This window comes from Bos taurus, chromosome X, assembly GCF_002263795.3.
Source record: "Bos taurus isolate L1 Dominette 01449 registration number 42190680 breed Hereford chromosome X, ARS-UCD2.0, whole genome shotgun sequence".
Classification (NCBI taxonomy): domain Eukaryota; kingdom Metazoa; phylum Chordata; class Mammalia; order Artiodactyla; family Bovidae; genus Bos; species Bos taurus.
This window is the reverse complement of record NC_037357.1, coordinates 9,291,879-9,313,097: the sequence shown is the minus strand read 5'-3', so window position 1 is coordinate 9,313,097 and position 21,219 is coordinate 9,291,879. Positions and strand designations below refer to the sequence as shown.

At 39.3% G+C, this 21,219-nt stretch overlaps 1 protein-coding gene across 1 annotated transcript in view; it reads left to right on the top strand.

Annotated features, from left to right (window-relative positions):
* TENM1 (teneurin transmembrane protein 1) overlaps positions 1-21,219 on the top strand; it is a 916,085-nt gene that overhangs the window by 263,233 nt on the left and 631,633 nt on the right. Inside the window, exon 4 of the mRNA XM_005227449.5 lies at positions 4,264-4,543. Coding sequence (XP_005227506.2) covers positions 4,327-4,543 — 217 coding nt within the window. The 5' untranslated portion in view covers positions 4,264-4,326. The remainder of the gene's footprint in view (positions 1-4,263; positions 4,544-21,219) is intronic.

Sequence of the window (21,219 nt, the reverse complement as noted above, 5' to 3'; positions counted from 1 at the left end):
ATTTCTATACGTAAAAATAGAGATTTTAACAGGATAAATCATAGTGACCAAAATACAGTGTTAGGCATTAGAAGTTAAATGGTTTTCATTTTTAAATTTAAATTGACAGGTTTGAGTGACGTAAGTTTATAACCAACTGAAACTTAACAGGGAGCATTATTTTGACCATATCTCTGCTATGTTAATCCCAGGCAGAGTGAACCAAAGACTTCACTGAAAGAGCAAGTAAGAGTTGGGAAGTGTGTTTAGAAAGTAGAACAATACCTATTTATCTCCATATTATGACATTTTATTAAACATTTAATTATTATTTTTTTTTAAATTTTATTTTTAAACTTTACATAATTGTATTAGTTCTGCCAAATATCAAAATGAATCCGCCACAGGTATAAATGTGTTCCCCATCCTGAACCCTCCTCCCTCCTCCCTCCCCATACCAGCAACTCCTACAGCTCAACTCCAGAAAAATAAACGACCCAATCAAAAAATGGGCCAAAGAACTAAATAGACATTTCTCCAAAGAAGACATACAGATGGCTAATAAACATTTAATTATTTTTTTAATTATAAGATTCTTGTTTGTTATTTTTCCATTATCAATGACCTTATGTGGAAAATAGCTCTCCACCCCTGCTCAGTAAACTTTCAGTCTTTAATAAACAAAGAACTGTATGTGTTGGTTAAAGTGAAGTGAAATAAATGTTATTAATGTCTCCTTTTCTGGGTGAAAGTCCAATCTTCAGCTGCAATGATGCATCTCAGAAGTCTGTTATTGTTACATATCTCATGGTGCACTGCTGCTGCTGCTAAGTCGCTTCAGCTGTGTCCGACTCTGTGCGACCCCATAGACGGCAGCCCACCAGGCTCCCCCGTCCCTGGGATTCTCCAGGCAAGAAAACTGGTAGCTAAATCAAGGGGCTTCTCTGGTGGCTCAGACAGTAAGGAATCTGCCTGTAAGGCAGAAGACCCAGGATTTGATCAGGAAGATCCCCTGGAGAAGGCAATGGCAACCCACTTCAGTATTCTTGCCTAGAAAATTCCATGGGCAGAGGAACCTGGCAGACTACAGTCCGTGGAGCAGCCAAGAGTCAGACATGACTGAGCAACTAACATTTTCACTTTCACTTTCAAGGCCTAAAATCCAGACAACTACCTACCTTCTGAAGAACATGCTATGGGAACTTGAAAAGAAAGAGATTAAAATTTCCCTTAGATGCTCATTGGAATTTCATTGGTTGTAATGATGGTGGTGGTGGTGAACAAATTAGCAGTCCTTTCCCAATACCTTCATCTTTAATGCTTAGATAGAACTTTGTTTTGTTTTTTTGTGAGTTATTCCATTCTACTTTGTAGTAGAGTTGTTTGTTATCACTTATATTACAACTGTGAGTTCCTTGGGCGCAGAGACTATGGTCTATTCATTTCTACATTTTCTCTAGACCGTCCTATAAGTCTTAAGTAAGTAAGTAAGTGAAGTCGCTCAGTCGTGTCCGACTCTTTGCGATCCCATGGACTATAGCCTACCAGGCTTCTCCGTCCATGGGATTCTCCAGGCAAGGATACTGGAGTGGGTTACCATTTCCTTCTCCAGGGTTTCTTCCCGACCCAGGGATCGAACCCGGGTCTCCCGCATTGGAGGCAGACACTTTAACCTCTGAGCCACCAGGGAAGATGTAAGTCTTGACATTGGTTTATTCAATTCATTTAGCAGATATTGATCAAACGTGTACTATATGCAAGGCACTGTGCTCATTTTAGGAATATAGAAATGAATAGAACAAATACAAATCTCCACTTTCATGGAGGTTGCATTTTCGATGGGAGAGACATGTGGCAGATAATATACAAATAAAATATACAGTATACCGTTTAGTGACAAGTTCTATGAAAGACAGGAAGGAGGATGAGAAATGACATTTTTTAGTGGTTTACAATGAGAGGTTGCAAAGGCCCTGAGGTGGAATTGTGCCTGGTATTTTCGGAAACAGCAAGGAGGCTAATATTGGGTTGGCCAAAAACTTCATTTGGGTTTTTCCATAACACCTTATGAAAACCCAAACAAGCTTTTTGGCCAACCCAAAACATCTGGAATGGGTGACATAGGAAGAAATATCAAAGGATGAGTTTGGAGAGGTTAGGGTGGGTAGAGGTAGACATTGTAGGAGTTCACCTAGGTCATTGTAAGAATTTCAGCTTTTATTTTAAAGGACATGACTGAGCAACTGAACTGAAGGTGCCAATAATGCTTTTGAGCCAAAAAGAGATGATATGGCTTAGATTTAAAAGCTTCATTCTGGCTGGAGTGTGAGGAATGTGCTATAAGGGAGCAATGGTATAAACCAGGGGATCAATTGGGAGGCTTTGGCAATAACTCTGGTGTGGTATTGGGGAAGTAGAGGATGCCTTTGGATTCTGGATATATTTCAAAGGTAGTACCAACAGGTTGAACTGATGGATTGTATGTGGGACGTGAAAGGTGGGAATCAAGCATGAATTCAGAGTCTGTGGCTTGAGCAAACAGAATAATGAAGTGGCCTTTTACCAAGAAAGAGAAGACTATGAAAGAAAGTGTGGGGAAGGGGTGGGAATCAGGAGCTCAGTTTTGAACTCAATACATTTGAGATACCTTTTAGATATCTAAGTAGATACCTTGAGAAAGCTGTTGGATACTCAAGTCTGTGGCACAGGGGAGGGACCTAGGCTGGAGCTGTGAATTGAGGATTTTAGATTCAGTATGTAAGAAGGCATGAACTTAGATTGTTGCTGAATCACCAGTATATATTCATTTATCTGCTTTCTCTCCAAGGATGCTCAGCTCTGATATCAATTCAAGCAAACAAGGGGCCTCCATAGACCACTTATGGAATTTGTAGGTTCAGGAGTTAAATAGTTTTTACTATGTATGTGCCTAGAGTAGTGCTAAGTGGTATGGGGTATATAAAGATGCATAAGACTCAGAGTCTGCCTTCAAGGACCTTAATATGTGGTTAAGGCCTCAACTAGTGCAACTGTTCATGCTACGAAACATTGTGTACCTTTGAATGCTCATCAATCTATCAGCTTTACAGAGTGATTTCAATGTTCTTTTTGTTATGCATGTGATAGAAATTCCCAAAAGTGAGATACTGTACGTGACAAAGGAGCCACCATCCAGATGTCAGTAGATTTCTTTGAAAATGCATATGGTGAAGAGCTGAAGAAAAATCAGGGAGTCATTTTCACTGCAAAATAAAATCATGGCCTTGTTTGGTTTCAAGCTAAGTTTCTTTAACATTGTATGAAAGAGCCAAGTTGCAAAGTTGCAACAGTGCAGGAAAATGATGATAAAATAATATATAGAATGAAGATAAGCACATGTTTACAGGACTTAAAACTTTTCAGAAGGCTTTGACATCTCAGATGGTGTTTGAGCTGCTCAAACCGCTCTGTGCTCAGTAAGGGGGATAATGCCTCTACTGGTCTTAAGAGCCTTATGACTCCTAGCTCAGCGTTCTGTGGGGAAGGGGATTTCTTTCAATGATTTATCATGAAGTTTTAAATTTCTATTTCTAAACCCGATTTAGATCCTGCTGTTTCTACACAACTATACTCACTATAAGTGCTGTTTATATCCTCTTGGTACTATGAAGAACAAAAATTTACCACCACCTAACTCATTAAAAATGCTCTGCAAGCCCGAGGCACAGAAGCCACAATATGAACACAAAGAACTCAGTCCCCCTTAAGGACACTTTATTTCATGAGCCTCTCTAACTCAGATTCATTCTCTTCCTCGGAGCCCCTTTCTTAAATGCAGTATTAAACCAGAGGCAAGAACGTGTTTTTTTCTGAATGTAGTTCTCTTACCAGTTTTCATTTCAAATGTAGGATGTGCTGGGTTAATATTTGTACTTCTGGCCACTTGAAAATCTTATATATATATTTTTAATCTGACCACAGACTTTAACATTAAAAACATGCACACACCGTAGAACAACACAGTCAGTCTTTATTTGCATTCCGTTACACATATTTTTGAAGGCTGTCTCTTTTTAACCCTAAGTGTTTTCTGATACTGCTACCTCCAGCTTAATGCTAAATGCTGGATGAAGTGTGCATGGAACACAGTGTTGTTATTGCCCCAGGCTAGTTTCGTGTCCTGCAGTTTGTCTTTGGCTCCCCTCCTTTGACAGTATTATCAGGACCAATTGTGAATCTGCCAGATGCATTTTCTTGCAAAAGGACAAATCTAAGCAAGCTTGTGTTTTTCCATCCCTCTTTCAGGACTGCTTACACTGAAGGAGTTCCTCTTCCTTTTTTCATGAAACTGAGCTTGCTTCGTCAGAGATGGAGCAAACAGACTGCAAACCCTACCAGCCTCTGTCAAAAGTCAAGCATGAAATGGACCTAGCTTATACCAGTTCTTCCGATGAGAGTGAAGATGGAAGAAAACCAAGACAGTCATACAACTCCAGAGAAACTCTGCATGAATATAACCAAGAGCTGAGGATGAATTACAATAGCCAGAGTAGGACGAGGAAAGAAGTCGAGAAATCTACCCAAGGTATGTTTTTATTGGATTTTTATAGCTAATATGATTTCTCACTGGGGAATGGGTTGTGTGCATAAACTTATGTTTTGGAAACAAATTTGCTGATGTTAATTGGTTAACAATTCGTACTTCTTACATATGCTTAGTGAATCTGTTTCATATGCCAATCCTAACTGGTTGTAGGTTACATGTGCTTTTTACGGATTATGCATGAGTTTGCATGCAACAATCCTCTTATCAGAGCATTCAAAATTTGCTTAATCCTACAAATAGCCATTTACAGATTGAAAGATAAATAATTTATAGTAAGAGGAAAAGTAAACAGCTAAGTGCTTTTCAAGCCATTGCCTATATGGGACGAAAGTCTCAAATAAATCTTCAGCATCAAAAAGAGCTGTAAAAAGTTAGTGGAGACTACCAAGCAAAGGTCCAGAAAGTTTGTCGACAGAATGCTGAAACCTTGTGCAGCATAGTCCAAAGGGAAGCCATGTGTGGGGCATATCCTTTGGACAACCTTAGTTTCTCAATTGTAGATTGACAAGATAGTTTCTAATAAGTAGACAACAGGTAGATAGAAATATGATTTCCTTATTTCTTTTCAGATGATAGAGAAGTGGTATTAGACCCCATTTTCACTTCATAGGAAAAAAAAAGAGATACTGATGTTGGCACTGATTACTTTTAAAAAAAAAAACAATAAGTCTGTGTGGAGATTTTTTTTTAATGATTTGATTATCTAGATCAGTGGTTCTCAAAACATGGACCCTGGTCCACCAGCAGCAGAATCACCTACTGACTTATTAGAAAGGCAAATTCTCAGGGATCACCACAGATCATGTCAAATTCTTACAAATGAAAATTGCTTTATTGGAATCTTACAGTAGAAAAATTTTAAATTGAGCCAAAATTTGAGATATTCATACCAACATTTAGATATACACTAAATATTTAGATTAACTATGTTACTAATGTTTTCAGTTCAGTTCAGTCGCTCAGTCATGTTTGACTCTTTGCGACCCCATGGACTGCAGCACGCCAGGCCTCCCTGTCCATCACCAACTCCTGGAGTTTACTCAAACTCATGTCCATTGAGTCGGTGACGCCATTCAACCATCTCATCCTCTGTCATCCCCTTCTTCTCCTGCCTTTAATCTTTCCCAGCATCAGAGTCTTTTCAAACGGGTCAGCTCTTCACATCAGGTGACCAAAGTATTGGAGTTTCAGCTTCAACATCAGTCCTTCCAATGAATACTCAGGACTGATTTCCTTTAGGATGGACTGGTTGGATCTCCTTGCAGTCCAAGGGACACTCTATGGACAGAGTTTTGTGACATTGTACAGGAGACAGGGAGCAAGACCATCCCCAAGAAAAAGAAATGCAAAAAAGCACTAATGTTTTAGCTCTTAACATACTTGGTAAAAGTTTTATATCTGTCTTTTCAAGAACTTCATTTTAGTCTTCCCTATTTAGTCTGCTGAAGACTGCAACTTTGTTATGAGTAATTTTTTTCTTCTGTGTAACTGGAAATTGGGAAATATTTTCATATGGGAATTTTTTTGGCTCTATTTTGCTTTAAGCAATGTGTAATTACCATCAATGTTTCTCTATAAGATTGTCTTTACAGAATATGAACTTATAATTGTGAGTTGTAGCTTATAGAATCAGTGTATAGAGTGTTTGACCTAATAATGTTATAAATTTAAATAAGAATGCGTTTCTGGTGACAGTTTGTTCTAAAAATATAAGTGATTTTATATTGAGTCAGTATAAAGACCTAGCCAGATTTTGTCTGCATGCATTGTGCTCAAAATAAATTTTGAGATGAGAGAAAGTTTGTCTTCTAAAATGTCATCCTAATTTCTCTTTAATAGCCTATTATTATTCAGTAAGCTTTTATTGAGCACTTGCTATGTGTCAGGCTTCAAGTCAGATGGTTGGGATGTAGATGACCATGATAGTTTCTGGTTGTAGGAAACTCATAATGTTGTGGAGAAAATAGACATCTGACAAATCATTACACTTAAATGTAGCAGGTACATTTACAGATAAATTGCTATGGAAGTACATGGGTGAATCAGGGTCCATAGAAAAGTGATATTTGATCAGTTTTTTCACATTTGAATAAGAGTTTACCAGGAAAAGGATGAGGGCTTCCCAGGTGGTACGATGGTAAGAATTAGCCTGCTAATACCGGAGATGCAGGTTTGATCCTTGGATGGGGAAGATCCCCTGGAGGAAGAAATGGCAACCTACTCCAGTATTCTTGCCTGGGAAATCCAATGGACAGAGGAACCTGGTGAGTTCTAATCCATAGGGTCACAAAGAGTTGGACATGACTGAGTGACTGTACACACACACACACACACACACACACACACACACACACACTCAGGAAAAGGACATTCCAAGAGGGCAGATTCTTTTCCAGTAGATCTTCCCCACCCAGGAATCGAATCCAGGTCTCCTGCATTGCAGGCAGATTCTTTACCAACTGAGCTATCAGGGAAGCCCAGAGGGTAGGTTAGCAGGTGCAAAAGCATAAAACTGTGAAAAGACTTAGCATGATGAAAATTTCAACATGAAAATTGGTGCAATGGCATCAGATCACAAAAAGTCTTCCATGCCCAAGTTAGGAGTTCCATTTTTTCCTTTACACAGTTTTTAAAAAAAGCTTTTAAGTAATAGAGAATTTCATGATGACTTATAATTTTTAGGATGAGAAGTGAAGAGTATTGTAGATGTGTAAGCAGCAGTGTATAAGATTGATTGCAATTGGGGGAAATTGGATGCAGGGAGACCATCTATGAAGCCACTGAATTATCCCAGGCTAAGGATGGTGATGAATGTCTAAACTCTGGCTGTATCAGTAGAGGTGAAGAAACATATTCAAGAGGTATTAGTGTGGTAGAATTGATAAGCCTTAGTAATTGATTACTTGTCGAGTTTGAAAGAGATAACAGAGTCAAAGATTATTCTGAATTTCAAGTCAGAAAACTGGGAGGATGGTGATCCATTTACCAAGAGAAGAAAAATAGGAGGAGTGGGTTTGAAAGGGAATGAGTTTCTTTCTGAACATGTTAGGTTGAAGTTGCTTGGGTGACATCCAGGTGGATTTTCCTGCCAAGCAGTTGTTAATGTATGTCTAGACTTCAGGAAAGATCTGGACTGTTGAAATAAATAGACTTGAGTTCACTGATGTCTTATATAGTAGGAGATGCCTGGAGATGGATGAGATTACCCAGGGAGAATGTGTAGAGTGAGACCTGAAAAAAATTAAGGACCAAAACCCGAATCTATCATCCATGAACTGAAATAAACATGTTTTCGACCTATTTTAATTAGCACCATCATTTGCTATATTGACTTATGTCAAGTATAAAGATCCAGGAAGTGAGAGTTTAGAAAGTTAGTCTTCTTGTCATTGACTTCATGATCTTTAGAGACACCCAGGAGGGAACATATGTGTCTCTTTAGAGGATAAATGAATTAACCTACATCAGGCAAAATTGTGGGCCCCTGGTTGTCTTTTTTTTGTGAAGTCTGGAATCCTCTGTGTTATTTTGGCCCATGTATACCTTTATGTATAAGAAAATGTTCTTGATTTTCACAAATATATGGTAGCATCTTGCATCAAACTAGCTAGAGGTGACCTGACTCATTATTTTTAAGGAATAAAATTCTTAGAAAATCATTGAGTTTTAAGATAGGAAAGAAGAAAGTTAACATAAGTTTGACTGGGCTCCTGCTATAGTATCAGACACTGTGCTAGATGCCTTCTAAGCTCACTAACTGTGCAGCCTTAAGCAAGTTACCTCAGCTCTCTGAGCCTATAAAGTTGACTGCAGAGTTGACTTCATTGTCATCAATACCATAATCGCAATAGAAAAAATAAAAGTAGCAATAATAATAAAAGAAAACTTGAGTAGTACCTGCTGTGTTCCAGGGCTCTACTGGATACTTAAATTTACTCCTCATGAATGCCTTATGAGATGAGATGTTATCTCCAGTTTACCAATGAGGTAACTGAGGCTCGGAGAGAAATAACTTGCTGGTTTTTACAGCCAAGAAGTAGTAAGAGTTGGCCTTGGAAATCAAGTCTATGACTCCAAAGTTTCCATTGTTCACTGTGCTACACTGCCTCCCATATGTACATCATGAGGTTGTTGTGAGGATCAGTTGTGATCATAAATGTGAAAGTGTTTAGAAACTCAGTAATTGTTAGTTTCCTTTCATTTGCTTTCCTAAAATCCTTTTCAGCTTCTTTTGTGTTCAGTGACCAAGGTTTTGCAAGGAGGTTTAAAAAGCCTTTGTGTTCTGATTTTCTTTAGTAAGGGGCAAATGATATGCTATATCATATTCAATCTTTATAATGAAATATTTCTGAGTCTTGTTTTTTTTTCACTTTTTAGGGAACTTACTGTGTCATTCAATTCAGGACTTGCTTGGGGAAATATTAATAAGAGTAAATACTTGATCCTATTTTAAATCTTCATATTCTTATCTTTATTTGCCAAAAACCCATCCCCACCCCCACTGTGTACACAGAGCACTGGATTTTAAAACCAGTTTTCTTATTTTCCAAAAGCTTTCTAATTAAGAGATGGACCCTAATCTAATATTACACACAATTCTTTGCTAATAGGATGAATGAGCCTTAGGCAAGCTTATTTTATATGATTTTTGGCAGGTCTAATAGCTGGGGTACATTTCCTGGAGGCACACAGGCTAGCAGTTGTTCCCAAGCAGCCTCACTTCCAAGTGAGGCATCAATTAACTAAGAAATGATTATAAAATGAATGAAAATGTGTGGATATATAAATCAAAGATAATAATTTTAGTTATGAGAATTGCCCTATGATTTTTATAATAAGTAAGATTGGTTTTGAATATAGCTGCTTTACTGAAAAGTAATTATGAATGAAAGTCATCCATGCATAACAAATGGTATGAAGAAGAGCTGTTAAAAATCCCACGGGATCATAGATTCTTGAGAACTGCATCTGACACAAACATTTCATTTCTTCCTTCTTAACCTCTCTTTTGTGGCTTCTCTTTCTCCTAATACGGTTTTTGTTTGTTTTTCTGCTTTCTGTATTGCAACCTAAACCTAAATCTCACATTATCGCCATCTGGTGGAAAGAAAGTAAAATTGCCAATCTGAATTTACCAAAATTACATGGAAGCAAAGCTAATCTGTCATCCTTCCATCCACCTATCCTCCCATCTATCCATCCATCCATCCCTCCAACCATCCATCCATCCCTCCAACCATCCATCCATCCCTCCCTCCACCATCCCTCCCTCCATCCATTTTTTCATTTACTCATTTATGCATTAAACATTCATTTAGTGTCAAGTGTTCCAGGTACTTTGCTAGGTGAATGAAGTTCGTCTTGAAATAAATGGGCACAGATGATTATTATTTTCCTCCTAATTGCCCCTGACTAATAAGCTACTTCAGCCCACAGCAGAAGCTGCTCAAACAGTATTGCCACTTGTGGGTTCAAGGCGTAGACAGAAGCCCAGATTTGAAAAGCACATCTTGACTCTAATTTCAAGCACTTATCAGTAGTATAAACTATTGTTGGCTTATATCTAAACAGTTTGGATAACAGTTCCCACAAAAATCTTGAAAGAATTCAGTCTCCAAATCTGTATTTATATGGGATGGCATATACAGATGGCAGGTGTAATATAATGTAGCAAGGCCTGTAAAATGAAATTTCAACCACATTTGATTACCTGTGATGAATTTCCTGCTGTAAGCATGTTATGCTTCTAGTTGTCACAAGTTTCTAGCATAAAAATCTATAGTGACTACCGAAAATTTTAAACTATAAGAGAAAACTAAGTTATTTAGCAACAACTTCACCTGGTTCATGTCTTTCAGCTAGTATCATTTGTTTATGAAAAGTTAATCAATAGATGGTTATTTATGTAGTATCTAAAACTGCTATGGAATATCCATGGCATTTATGCACTGTACCCTCTACCTGTAGCACAGCAAACGTCCCTAATCAAATCGTGGAACTCTTTCCTGCTGAGCCCAACTGTGGCCTCACATCCTTATCTACACATTATTCTGTGCAAACATTGTCAATCAATTAGAGCTGGCAAGGGAGATGAAACCTATTTCCTATCTGTGGTCTGCTTATCTGTGCCAAGTCTGCCAAGTTAAACTCTGAAGATACAGATGAACAAAAAGCAATCTTTCCCCTCAAAGAATTCAGAGGACATTTAGGAAGGCAGATATAAACTAGCTACAGCACTGCTGTATGATTAATGTTACAAAAGTGGTATATGTAAGTGTTCTTGCCTGGAGAATCCCAGGGACGGGGGAGCCTGGTGGGCTGCCATCTGTGGGGTTGCACAGAGTCGGACACAACTGAGCGACTTCACTTTCACTTTTCACTTTCCTGCATTGGAGAAGGAAATGGCAACCCACTCCAGTGTTCTTGCCTGGAGAATCCCAGGGACGGGGGAGCCTGGTGGGCTGCCATCCATGGGGTTGCACAGAGTCGGACACGACTGAAGCGACTTAGCAGCAGCAGCAGCATGAGAGTCTAGAACCATGTATTCTGCTTGTGGAATGATAATGATGATTATAAGTGAAACATCTAACATTTATTAAGCACCAGTCACTGAGTAAGGTACTTTTGATGGATTGTGTTATTTAATATTCCTAATATGCTGTGAGGTTTGGATCATTATTATCCCTATTTTACAGACGAGTAAAGTGAGAATCAGAGATGCTAAATAACTTGCCCAGTATTACAGAGATATTAAGTAATAGGACTGGGATATTGGAACCCAGGAAGTCTGACATTAGGTCCCACTGCTGTCACTGTATGCAGACATAGCTCCAAATTTAGATCTCGAGTTCCAGGAAATGGTATCTGGGGGTGTGTGTGTGTGTGTGTGTGTGTGTGTGTGTGTGTGTGTGTAATCATCTAGAGATAGGTGGTTCCTGAAGTAGCAAGCGTAGAAAAGATCATCCAGTGAGAAGATGTACAGTCAAAAATAAAGAATGCCAAATATAATACCCTGAGAGACCTATGAATTTAAAATAATGGGTAGAAGATAAAGGCTGGTTTTGAGATGTCAGAGAAGAATCAAAGGGAAGGGGAGAGGCTTTCCAGTGGGAAGAGGTGACTAAACAGTCAAAGACTTCAGAATCAACAAGTAGAATGAAAATCGAGAAAAAGCAAAAAAAAAAAAAAAAAAGGCCGTTAGAAGATCATTGCTGGCTTTGGACCAGAGATTCTCTACCTTAGTTGGACATTAAAATTACCTGGGGTTTTACAAATCCCAGTGCCAACACTGCTCCTCGGACCAATTAAATCCAAATTTTTAGTGGTGAGACCCAGGCATTAAAAAACATCCCCGAGAAGATTCCATTGTGCAGTGTGCATTCAAGATGATAAACAGTTCCAATAATCTTAAAGAATGACACCAAATCACAAGGACTTGAAGAGTGAGTACAAATGAATGTAGTGACAGGAATAAGGCTCTATTGGAGAATATTTCAGAATCTCAGGTAGAAGGAAAGGCTTTGAAAGAGTTCAGTGCTTCCTCTCAGACAGGAGGTAAATTCCAAAATGGAGTGGCAAGCATTTAATTTCATGTCTTGGATAAAGGAGAAAGAAGGCTGTCTGCTGAAAGTGGGCATCAAGTCAAGAGCTTTATATGAGTAACAAGGGAGGTTTTCAACCTGGCCAAGATGGAGTACACATACATATCTTCAGCTCAGGTGAGGCAGGACTGAAGATGGAGATGCAGAAATATTAATGACAATTAATATTATTGGCCATTATATGCCAAGTGGGCTTTCCTGGTGGCTCAGATAGTAAAGAATCCACCTGCCAATGTAGGAGACCCAGGTTCGATCCCTGGGCAGGGAAGATCCCCTGGAGAAGGGAATGGCAACCCACTCTAGTATTCTTGCCTGGGAAATCTCATGGACAGATGAGCTTGGTGGGCTGCTCAAGAGGTTGCACAATGGGGTTGTCAAAGAGCTGGACATGACTGACCGACTAAACAACAACATGTCAAGTAATCTGCTGAGTGGGTTCACATATTGCTTCTCTTTAGTCCTTCTTATAACCCTGTGATGTGGAGATAAGCACCATGACCCCTGTATTATAGAAGTATGTAGCTTGAGTAAATTGCAGAGCTAAAATATAAATTCGTGACTCATTAAAGCCTATGTTCTTCCATCTACACTCTTAGATGCAGCTCTAGTACATGATAGCCACACTGTACTCCATGCTTTAAATATTTGTTCTCATTTGCAAAAATGATTTCCAAGTAGTATTGAGTGCCAAACTGAGGTTGGAAATTCTTTATTTGGGGGGACACCACTCTGTAATATATCTGAGGGAGATAGGATATTTACTTTATATGTTATAATTTCTTCTTCTAATGAAAAGGGAACTCCAGACGCTCCTCCATATTGTTAGCAGTGATCTCTGTAAACACAAATCAGATCATACCGTTCTTCTGAAAATCCATCAACATCTCCTAATGCCCAGAGTAATGGCTCTTCACAGTAGAGGACAAAGGGGCAGAGGACTACTAAATGCTTTGAGAATCTGATCAAAGCTCTGAATCTTTTTTCAGAAAAAAAAAAATGCACGTATATACTATATCAGCCATGTATGTCAAGGGTTTCAGGAAGCTTGAAGTCCTTCTGTATCCGTGGACCATAGGTTAAGATTCTCTGCTAAGGGAATTTCATCTCCCCCTAGCTAATGCAGCGTAGATCTTACACGATTTAGTACTAAAAGTAGAAGCTACAAGGAAAAGCTTTTGAAGGTGGAAGGCTCAGCCCCTGAATTTCACCTTCCCTTGGCACTGAGTCACCTTGATTTACTGTGTCATCATCAACTGGGAAGTTTTCTACCTAGTGCTAAATCCACAGATGGTCTGCATTTTGTTTCTGACAAGGGAGATGATATTTCCTTATATAGACATTTATATAACACACTTCTACATACAAATGATTTCAAGTTAGGCTGATGTGTACAAAAATACATATTGTACATGTAAGTTTGGAACCTGACTTCAGAGAAGGGAAGGGAGCCAAATAGTTGCAAAAATGGCGGAAGGCTATTTACAGTGATGCACTATAGAAATTGCACCTTCATGCATCCTTCAGAAGTCCTCATTTCTGCAAAACTCCCCTTTACTCTTCATCATTAAGCTATGAGTGTAGGTAGCCATATCTCTCCAGGTGGCTCAGTGATAAAGAATCAGCCTGCCAATGCAGATGAGGGTCCTATCCCTGGGTCGGGAAGATCCCCTGGAAGAGGAAATGTCAACCCACTCCAGTATTCCTGCCCGGGAAATCTCATGGACAGGGGAGCCTGCTGGGCTATAGTCCATGGAATCACAAAGTCAGATACAACTGAATGACTAACGACACACACACACGCATAGATAGCCATGATCAGTCACAATTCATCACCTCCTAGATACCAAGATATTATCAAATGGTAAGATTCACCTCGGTCAGTTCAGTTCAGTCGCTCAGTCGTGTCCGACTCTTTGCAACCCCATGAATTGCAGCACACCAGGCCTCCCTGTCCATCACCAACTCCCGGAGTTCACTCAGACTCACGCCCATCGAGTCGGTGATGCCATCCAGCCATCTCATCCTCTGTCGTTCCCTTCTCCTCCTGCCCCCAATCCCTCCCAGCATCAGAGTCTTTTCCAACGAGTCAACTCTTCACATGAGGTGGCCAAAGTACTGGAGTTACAGCTTTAGCATCATTCCTTCCAAAGAACACCCAGGACTGATCTCCTTCAGAATGGACTGGTTGGATCTCCTTGCAGTCCAAGGGACTCTCAAGAGTCTTCTCCAACACCACAGTTCTAAAGCATCAATTCTTTGGCACTCAGCCTTCTTCACAGTCCAACTCTCACATCCATACATGACCACTGGAAAAATCATAGCCTTGACTAGACAGACCTTTGTTGGCAAAGTAATGTCTCTGCTTTTGAATATTCTATCTAGGTTGGTCATAACTTTCCTTCCAAGGAGTAAGTGTCTTTTAATTTCATGGCTGCAGTCACCATCTGCAGTGATTTTGGAGCCCAAAAAAATAAAGTGTGACACTGTTTCCACTGTTTCCCCATCTATTTCCCATGAAGGGTTATATTTCATAATAGCCCTATATAATTCTCTATATAGATTTTAATCTATACAGCAAATTCTCTGTATAGATTCTCTATATAGATTCTTAAACTAACTTCATAAAACAATACATAGTTATCACTAATTGTAGACATATTACACAGTGTGTTTTTACCTTTGACCAATCTCTCTTATTTATGGAAACACTTTATCCAGGAATAGCTAGGTCAGTTTCCCACTTCAGCCTTGCAGCTTTTGAGGCTGCGTGGTCTTTTGCTCTCAGTCTGAAAATATCTCTTACCTCTGCACATTCATCCATTTCAACTATCTATCCCTGAGCTCACTTTGCTTAATACTATGCTTAAACCTTAAATGTGTCTTCCTCAATCTAGATTAAAACCTACAGCACAGTATGAAGAATAATTCTGGAGTTTTCTTCATAAATAACTCTCTACACTGTGGAATTATGTATTTTCCTTTGTGGATGTACGTAATTTCAGAAGTGAAAGACTGGCTTCCTGGCTGAGTGTCACAGAAATGACTATGCCCTGGGAAACAAAGCAACTGTCCTCTTTTTAGGTACATAATGTGGTTCCTCTGCTTGAATTGGTTCAGCCACAGGGCAAACTCAAAGGAGATATATACTCTGGGAGTGGTGAAAACGGAGGAAAAAAGCTTTGTTCTTTTCCTTTTTAACTCTTTAGGGCCCATTTATTATATGGTTAGCTCAAAGGCCAGGCATGGGTAAGTCAGACCATTTGAATGACAAACATGATAGATAACTCGGCTGAAGCAGAGAGACTACTGAAGATTGATGAAAAAGGGAGGTTCTTGAAATACAGAAGAAAGCAGTTGCTAAACCTAAAAAGTGAAGTGAAGGGGCATGGATTTGGTTCAGTACCTAAAAGGGAAGCCGTGGCATATTGAAAAGTCCGTAGAATTGATTGAGACAGTATCCATGTTACATGTTGATTCTCTTTTATTACAAAGATTTGAACAAGATTTCAGAATTGGCATTTCAAAATGTAGCTTTATATTTATGTGAACAGCGAAAGCAGTTTTAAATATCTGCAAAAGAATGACTGTGAGGTAATGCCAACATGTCCTGTCAGGAAATCATCCTGTCAGAAAACGGTTCTTCTGCTTTTCTGGTCATCTGTGATACAGAACTAGCTCCATCCATATACAAATCAGTTCTATTTATTTTTGGCACTTTTCTTTCTCATTGTAATTCTGAAAGGGTCTAGAGGTGACAGAAGATCAATCTTGAATCCCCTTGAACCTTGGAAATCTTCTCATTTGAAGCCGTTTATACTAAAAGCTGAGAATTCTGCTGTCCTGTCAGTATAAACTGGACCATATGCAGTGCTATTTTGGTGCCAGTCATTCCTGTAACATATGAAGTATTTAATTTTATTACTCCTGAGTCTTTAACTGTTTGAGAAAATGACCCTTTGTGTCTTTTTATATCATGGAAGAAGTTAGAAATGAGCTCACAGGCAAAAAAATAAAAAGAATTGAATAAGGACACACCCAAACCTTTCCTAGAATTTAAAGGTTTAAGGTAAGATTCATTTCTTTACCCTCAACTAAGACATTTACAAGGTTTCACTCCTAAAGTCCAATTATGTCTCCTTGGTAATGGTTCAAGTCCAGAGTTTTGAGAATACTTTAAAAAATTATCACATTGGAGGGGAGGAGCCAAGATGGCGGAGGAGTAGGACGGGGAGAACACTTTCTCCCCCACAAATTCATCAAAAGAGCATTTAAACGTCGAGTAAATTCCACAAAACAACTTCTGAATGCCGGCAGAGGACATCAGGCACCCAGAAAAGCAACCCAACTCTTCGAAAGGAGGTAGGAGAAAATATTAAAAACAAAAAAAAAGAGACAAAAGAGGGAGGGACGGAGTTCCGTCCCGGGAAGGGAATCTTAAAAAGAGAGAAGTTTCCAAACATCAGGAAACCTTCTCACTGCCGAATCTGTGCCGAGCTTTGGAAGCACAGAGGGCAACATAACAGGGAGAAAAAATAAATAAACAATTTAAAACTCGCAGATTGCGAGCCCTACAGTAACTCCCCCAGCAGAGAAGCAGCGCAGACGCCTGCATCCGCCATTAGCAAACCGGGGCTGGGCAGGGAGGCGCGGCGTGGGCTGCATCGCTGAGAGTAAGAATCTGGCCTGAATACCCTGAGCGCTATCTGAGCGAAATAATTTGGGCTAGCAAACCAGACTGTGGGATACCTACCACGCGAAAAGCCAGCCCTAACCTAAGACCGCCAGGCCCGCGCACGGAACAAAGGACTGAACAGAGATAGCCGGCTGCAGACCTTCCCCCTCCGGTGACAGGCAGCCAGAGCCGGAAGGGGGCAATCGCAGCCCCAGAGAGACATTATCTATAAAATTGTAAGCAGGCTTCTTTGCTAACTAAAACTTCTTGGGGGTCTGGACGGTCAACATCTGCCTGAGAAGGTGCGCCGGTTTTACATCCAGATAACCGAGTGGCGGGGAGGCGATAAGTCGCAGCATTGGCGCTCGCCTGGGAAGAGCAAATTGGCGCTCGGACCTGGGAAGAGCACAAAACGCAGGCCCAACTGAGTCTGCGCCTCTGAGGACTACCCGAGTGCCTGAACCTGAGCGGCTTGGACCTGGGAGGTGCATGCAGCCCAGGGCCAGCCTCGGATTGTTCCCAGCGGAACAACCTAGAGTCCGAGCAGTGTGGACAGGGAGGCTACACGCGCCGTGAGCAGGGGCAGACCCAGGGTGGCTGAGGCACTGCGAGCCCACGCCAGTGTTATTTGTTTGCAGCATCCCTCCCTCCCTCCCCACAGCGCGACTGAACAAGTAAGCCTAAAAAAAAAAAAAAAAAAGTGTCCTCCACCGTGCCCTTTGAGTCAGGGCGGAAACCAGATACTGAAGAGACTAGCAAACAGAAGAAGATATAACAGAGGGAAACGCCTTGGAAGCTACAGGCAATAGATCAAAACCCTGTGGTTACTACGGACTACATAGGAAGGGGCCTATAGATCTTGAGAAATATAAATCTGACCAAGGAACTAGCCAAAAATGAACTGAACCCACAACACCCAAAAAAAAAAAAAAAAAAAAAGTCCTAGATATATTTTTATTATTTTTACGATCATTCTTTTTTTTTTTTTAATTAAAAAAAAAAAAATTTTAAGTCCTCTATTGTTCCTTTAATTTTCACTTTTATAACCTATTACTTTGCAAAAAAAAAAAAAGACCCTATTTTTTTCTTCTTCAGCAAACTTCATATATATATATTTTATAATTTTTTGACCTTGTTTTTTTTGTTTGTTTGTTTTTGTTTTTTTCTTCTTTTCTTTAACATTGTATTTTTGAAATCCCAAACTCTACTCTAGATTTTTAATTTTCGCTTTTTGGTATATGTTATCAATTTTGTACCTATAGTTTTTTTTTATATAATTTCTGTGACTTTTTTTTTTCTTTTTCTTCTTCTCTGTTTCTTTCTCTTCTTCTTTTATATAACATTGTATATCTGAAATTCCAAACTTTACTCTAGATTTTTAATTTATGCTTTTTGGTATTTGATATCAATTTTGTACCTGTATTTTCTTTATAATTTTTGTGACATTGTTCGTATTTGTTTGTTTGTTTTCTCTCTTTATTTTTCTTCTTCTTCTTTTTTTTTTTTTTTAACATTGTATTTTTGAAATTCCAAACTCTACTCTAGATTTTTAATTTTTGCTTTCTGGTATTAGTTATCAATTTTGTACCTGTACTTTCTTTATAATTTTCGCGACCTTGTTTGTTTTTGTTTGTTCGTTTTTTCTCTCTTTCTTTTCCTTCTTCTTTTCTTTAACATCGTATTTTTGAAATTCCAAACTCTACTCTAGATTTTTAATTTTCGCTTTCTGGTATTAGTTATCAATTTTGTACCTGTACTTTCTTTATAATTTTCGCGACCTTGTTTGTTTTCGTTTGTTCGTTCTTTCTCTCTTTCTTTTCCTTCTTCTTTTCTTTAACATCGTATTTTTGAAATTCCAAACTCTACTCTAGATTTTTAATTTTTGCTTTTATGTATTTGTTACCAATTTTGTACCTTTAAGGACCCAATCTTCAGGACCCATTTTTCACTAGGAAGTGAGATTACTGGCTTGACTGCTCTCTCTCCCTTTGGACCCTCCTTTTTCTCCACCAGGTCGCCTGTGTCTCCTCCCTAACCCCTCTCTACTCTACCCAACTCTGTGAATTTCTGTGTGTTCCAGACGGTGGAGAACACTTAGGGAACTGATTACTGGCTGGATCTGTCTCCCTCCTTTTCATTCCCCCCTTTTATCCTTCTGGCCACCTCTGTTACCTTCCTCCTTCTTCTCTTCTCTGTATAACCCCGTGAACATCTCTGAGTGGTCCAGTTGTGGAGTGCACATAAGGAAGTGACTACTGGCTAGCCCACTCTCTCCACTATTGATTCACCTCATCTCATTTGGGTCACCTCTAACTCCCTCCTCCCTCTTCTCTTCTCCATGTAACCCCATGAACCTCTCTGAGTGACCCTCACTGTAGAGAAACTTATCATCTTTAATGTAGATGTTTTATCAATGGTGCTGTATAGAAGGAGAAGTTTTGAAACTACTGTAAAAATAAGACCGATAATCGGAAGCAGGAGACTTAAGTCCAAACCCTGACTCCAGAGAACTCCTGACTCCAAGGAACATTCATTCACAGGAGCTCATCAAATGCCTCCATACCGACACTGAAACCAAGCACCACACAAGGGCCAATAAGTTCCAGGGCAAGACATACCAAGCAAATTCTCCAGCAACAAAGGAACACAGCCCTGAGCTTCAAGATACAGGCTGCCCAAAGTCACCCCAAAACTATAGACATCTCATAACTCATTACTGGACATTTCATCGCACTCCAGAGAGAAGAAATACAGCTCCACCCACCAGAACACCGACACAAGCTTCCCTAACCAGGAAACCTTGACAAGCCACCTGTACAAACCCACACACAGCGAGGAAACACCACAATAAAGAGAACTCCACAAACTGCCAGAATACAGAAAGGACACCCCAAACTCAGCAATTTAAACAAGATGAAGAGACAGAGGAATACTCAGCAGATAAAGGAACAGGATAAATGCCCACCAAACCAAACAAAAGAGGAAGAGATAGGGAATCTACCTGATAAAGAATTCCGAATAATGATAGTGAAATTGATCCAAAATCTTGAAACTAAAATGGAATCACAGATAAATAGCCTGGAGACAAGGATTGAGAAGATGCAAGAAAGGTTTAACAAGGACCTAGAAGAAATAAAAAAGAGTCAATATATAATGAATAATGCAATAAGTGAAATTAAAAACACTCTGGAGGCAACAAATAGTAGAATAACAGAGGCAGAAGACAGGATTAGTGAATTAGAAGATAGAATGGTAGAAATAAATGAATCAGAGAGGATAAAAGAAAAACGAATTAAAAGAAATGAGGACAATCTCAGAGACCTCCAGGACAATATTAAACGCTACAACATTCGAATCATAGGGGTTCCAGAAGAAGAAGACAAAAAGAAAGACCATGAGAAAATACTTGAGGAGATAATAGTGGAAAACTTCCCTAAAATGGGGAAGGAAATAATCACCCAAGTCCAAGAAACCCAGAGAGTACCAAACAGGATAAACCCAAGACGAAACACCCCAAGACACATATTAATCAAATTAACAAAGATCAAACACAAAGAACAAATATTAAAAGCAGCAAGGGAAAAACAACAAATAACACACAAGGGAATTCCCATAAGGATAACAGCTGATCTTTCAATAGAAACTCTTCAAGCCAGGAGGGAATGGCAAGACATACTTAAAATGATGAAAGAAAATAACCTACAGCCCAGATTATTGTACCCAGCAAGGATCTCATTCAAGTATGAAGGAGAAATCAAAAGCTTTTCAGACAAGCAAAAGCTGAGAGAATTCTGCACCACCAAACCAGCTCTTCAACAAATACTAAAGGATATTCTCTAGACAGGAAACACAAAAACGGTGTATAAACTCGAACCCAAAACAATAAAGTAAATGGCAACGGGAACATACTTATCAGTAATTACCTTAAACGTAAATGGGTTGAATGCCCCAACCAAAAGACAAAGACTGGCTGAATGGATACAAAAACAAGACCCCTACATATGTTGTCTACAAGAGACCCACCTCAAAACAGGGGACACATACAGACTGAAAGTGAAGGGCTGGAAAAAGATTTTCCATGCAAATAGGGACCAAAAGAAAGCAGGAGTAGCAATACTCATATCAGATAAAATAGACTTTAAAACAAAGGCTGTGAAAAGAGACAAAGAAGGTCACTACATAATGATCAAAGGATCAATCCAAGAAGAAGATATAACAATTATAAATATATATGCACCCAACACGGGAGCACCACAGTACGTAAGACAACTGCTAACAAGTATGAAAGGAGAAATTAACAATAACACAATAATAGTGGGAGACCTTAATACCCCACTTACACCTATGGATAGATCAACTAAACAGAAAATTAACAAGGAAAC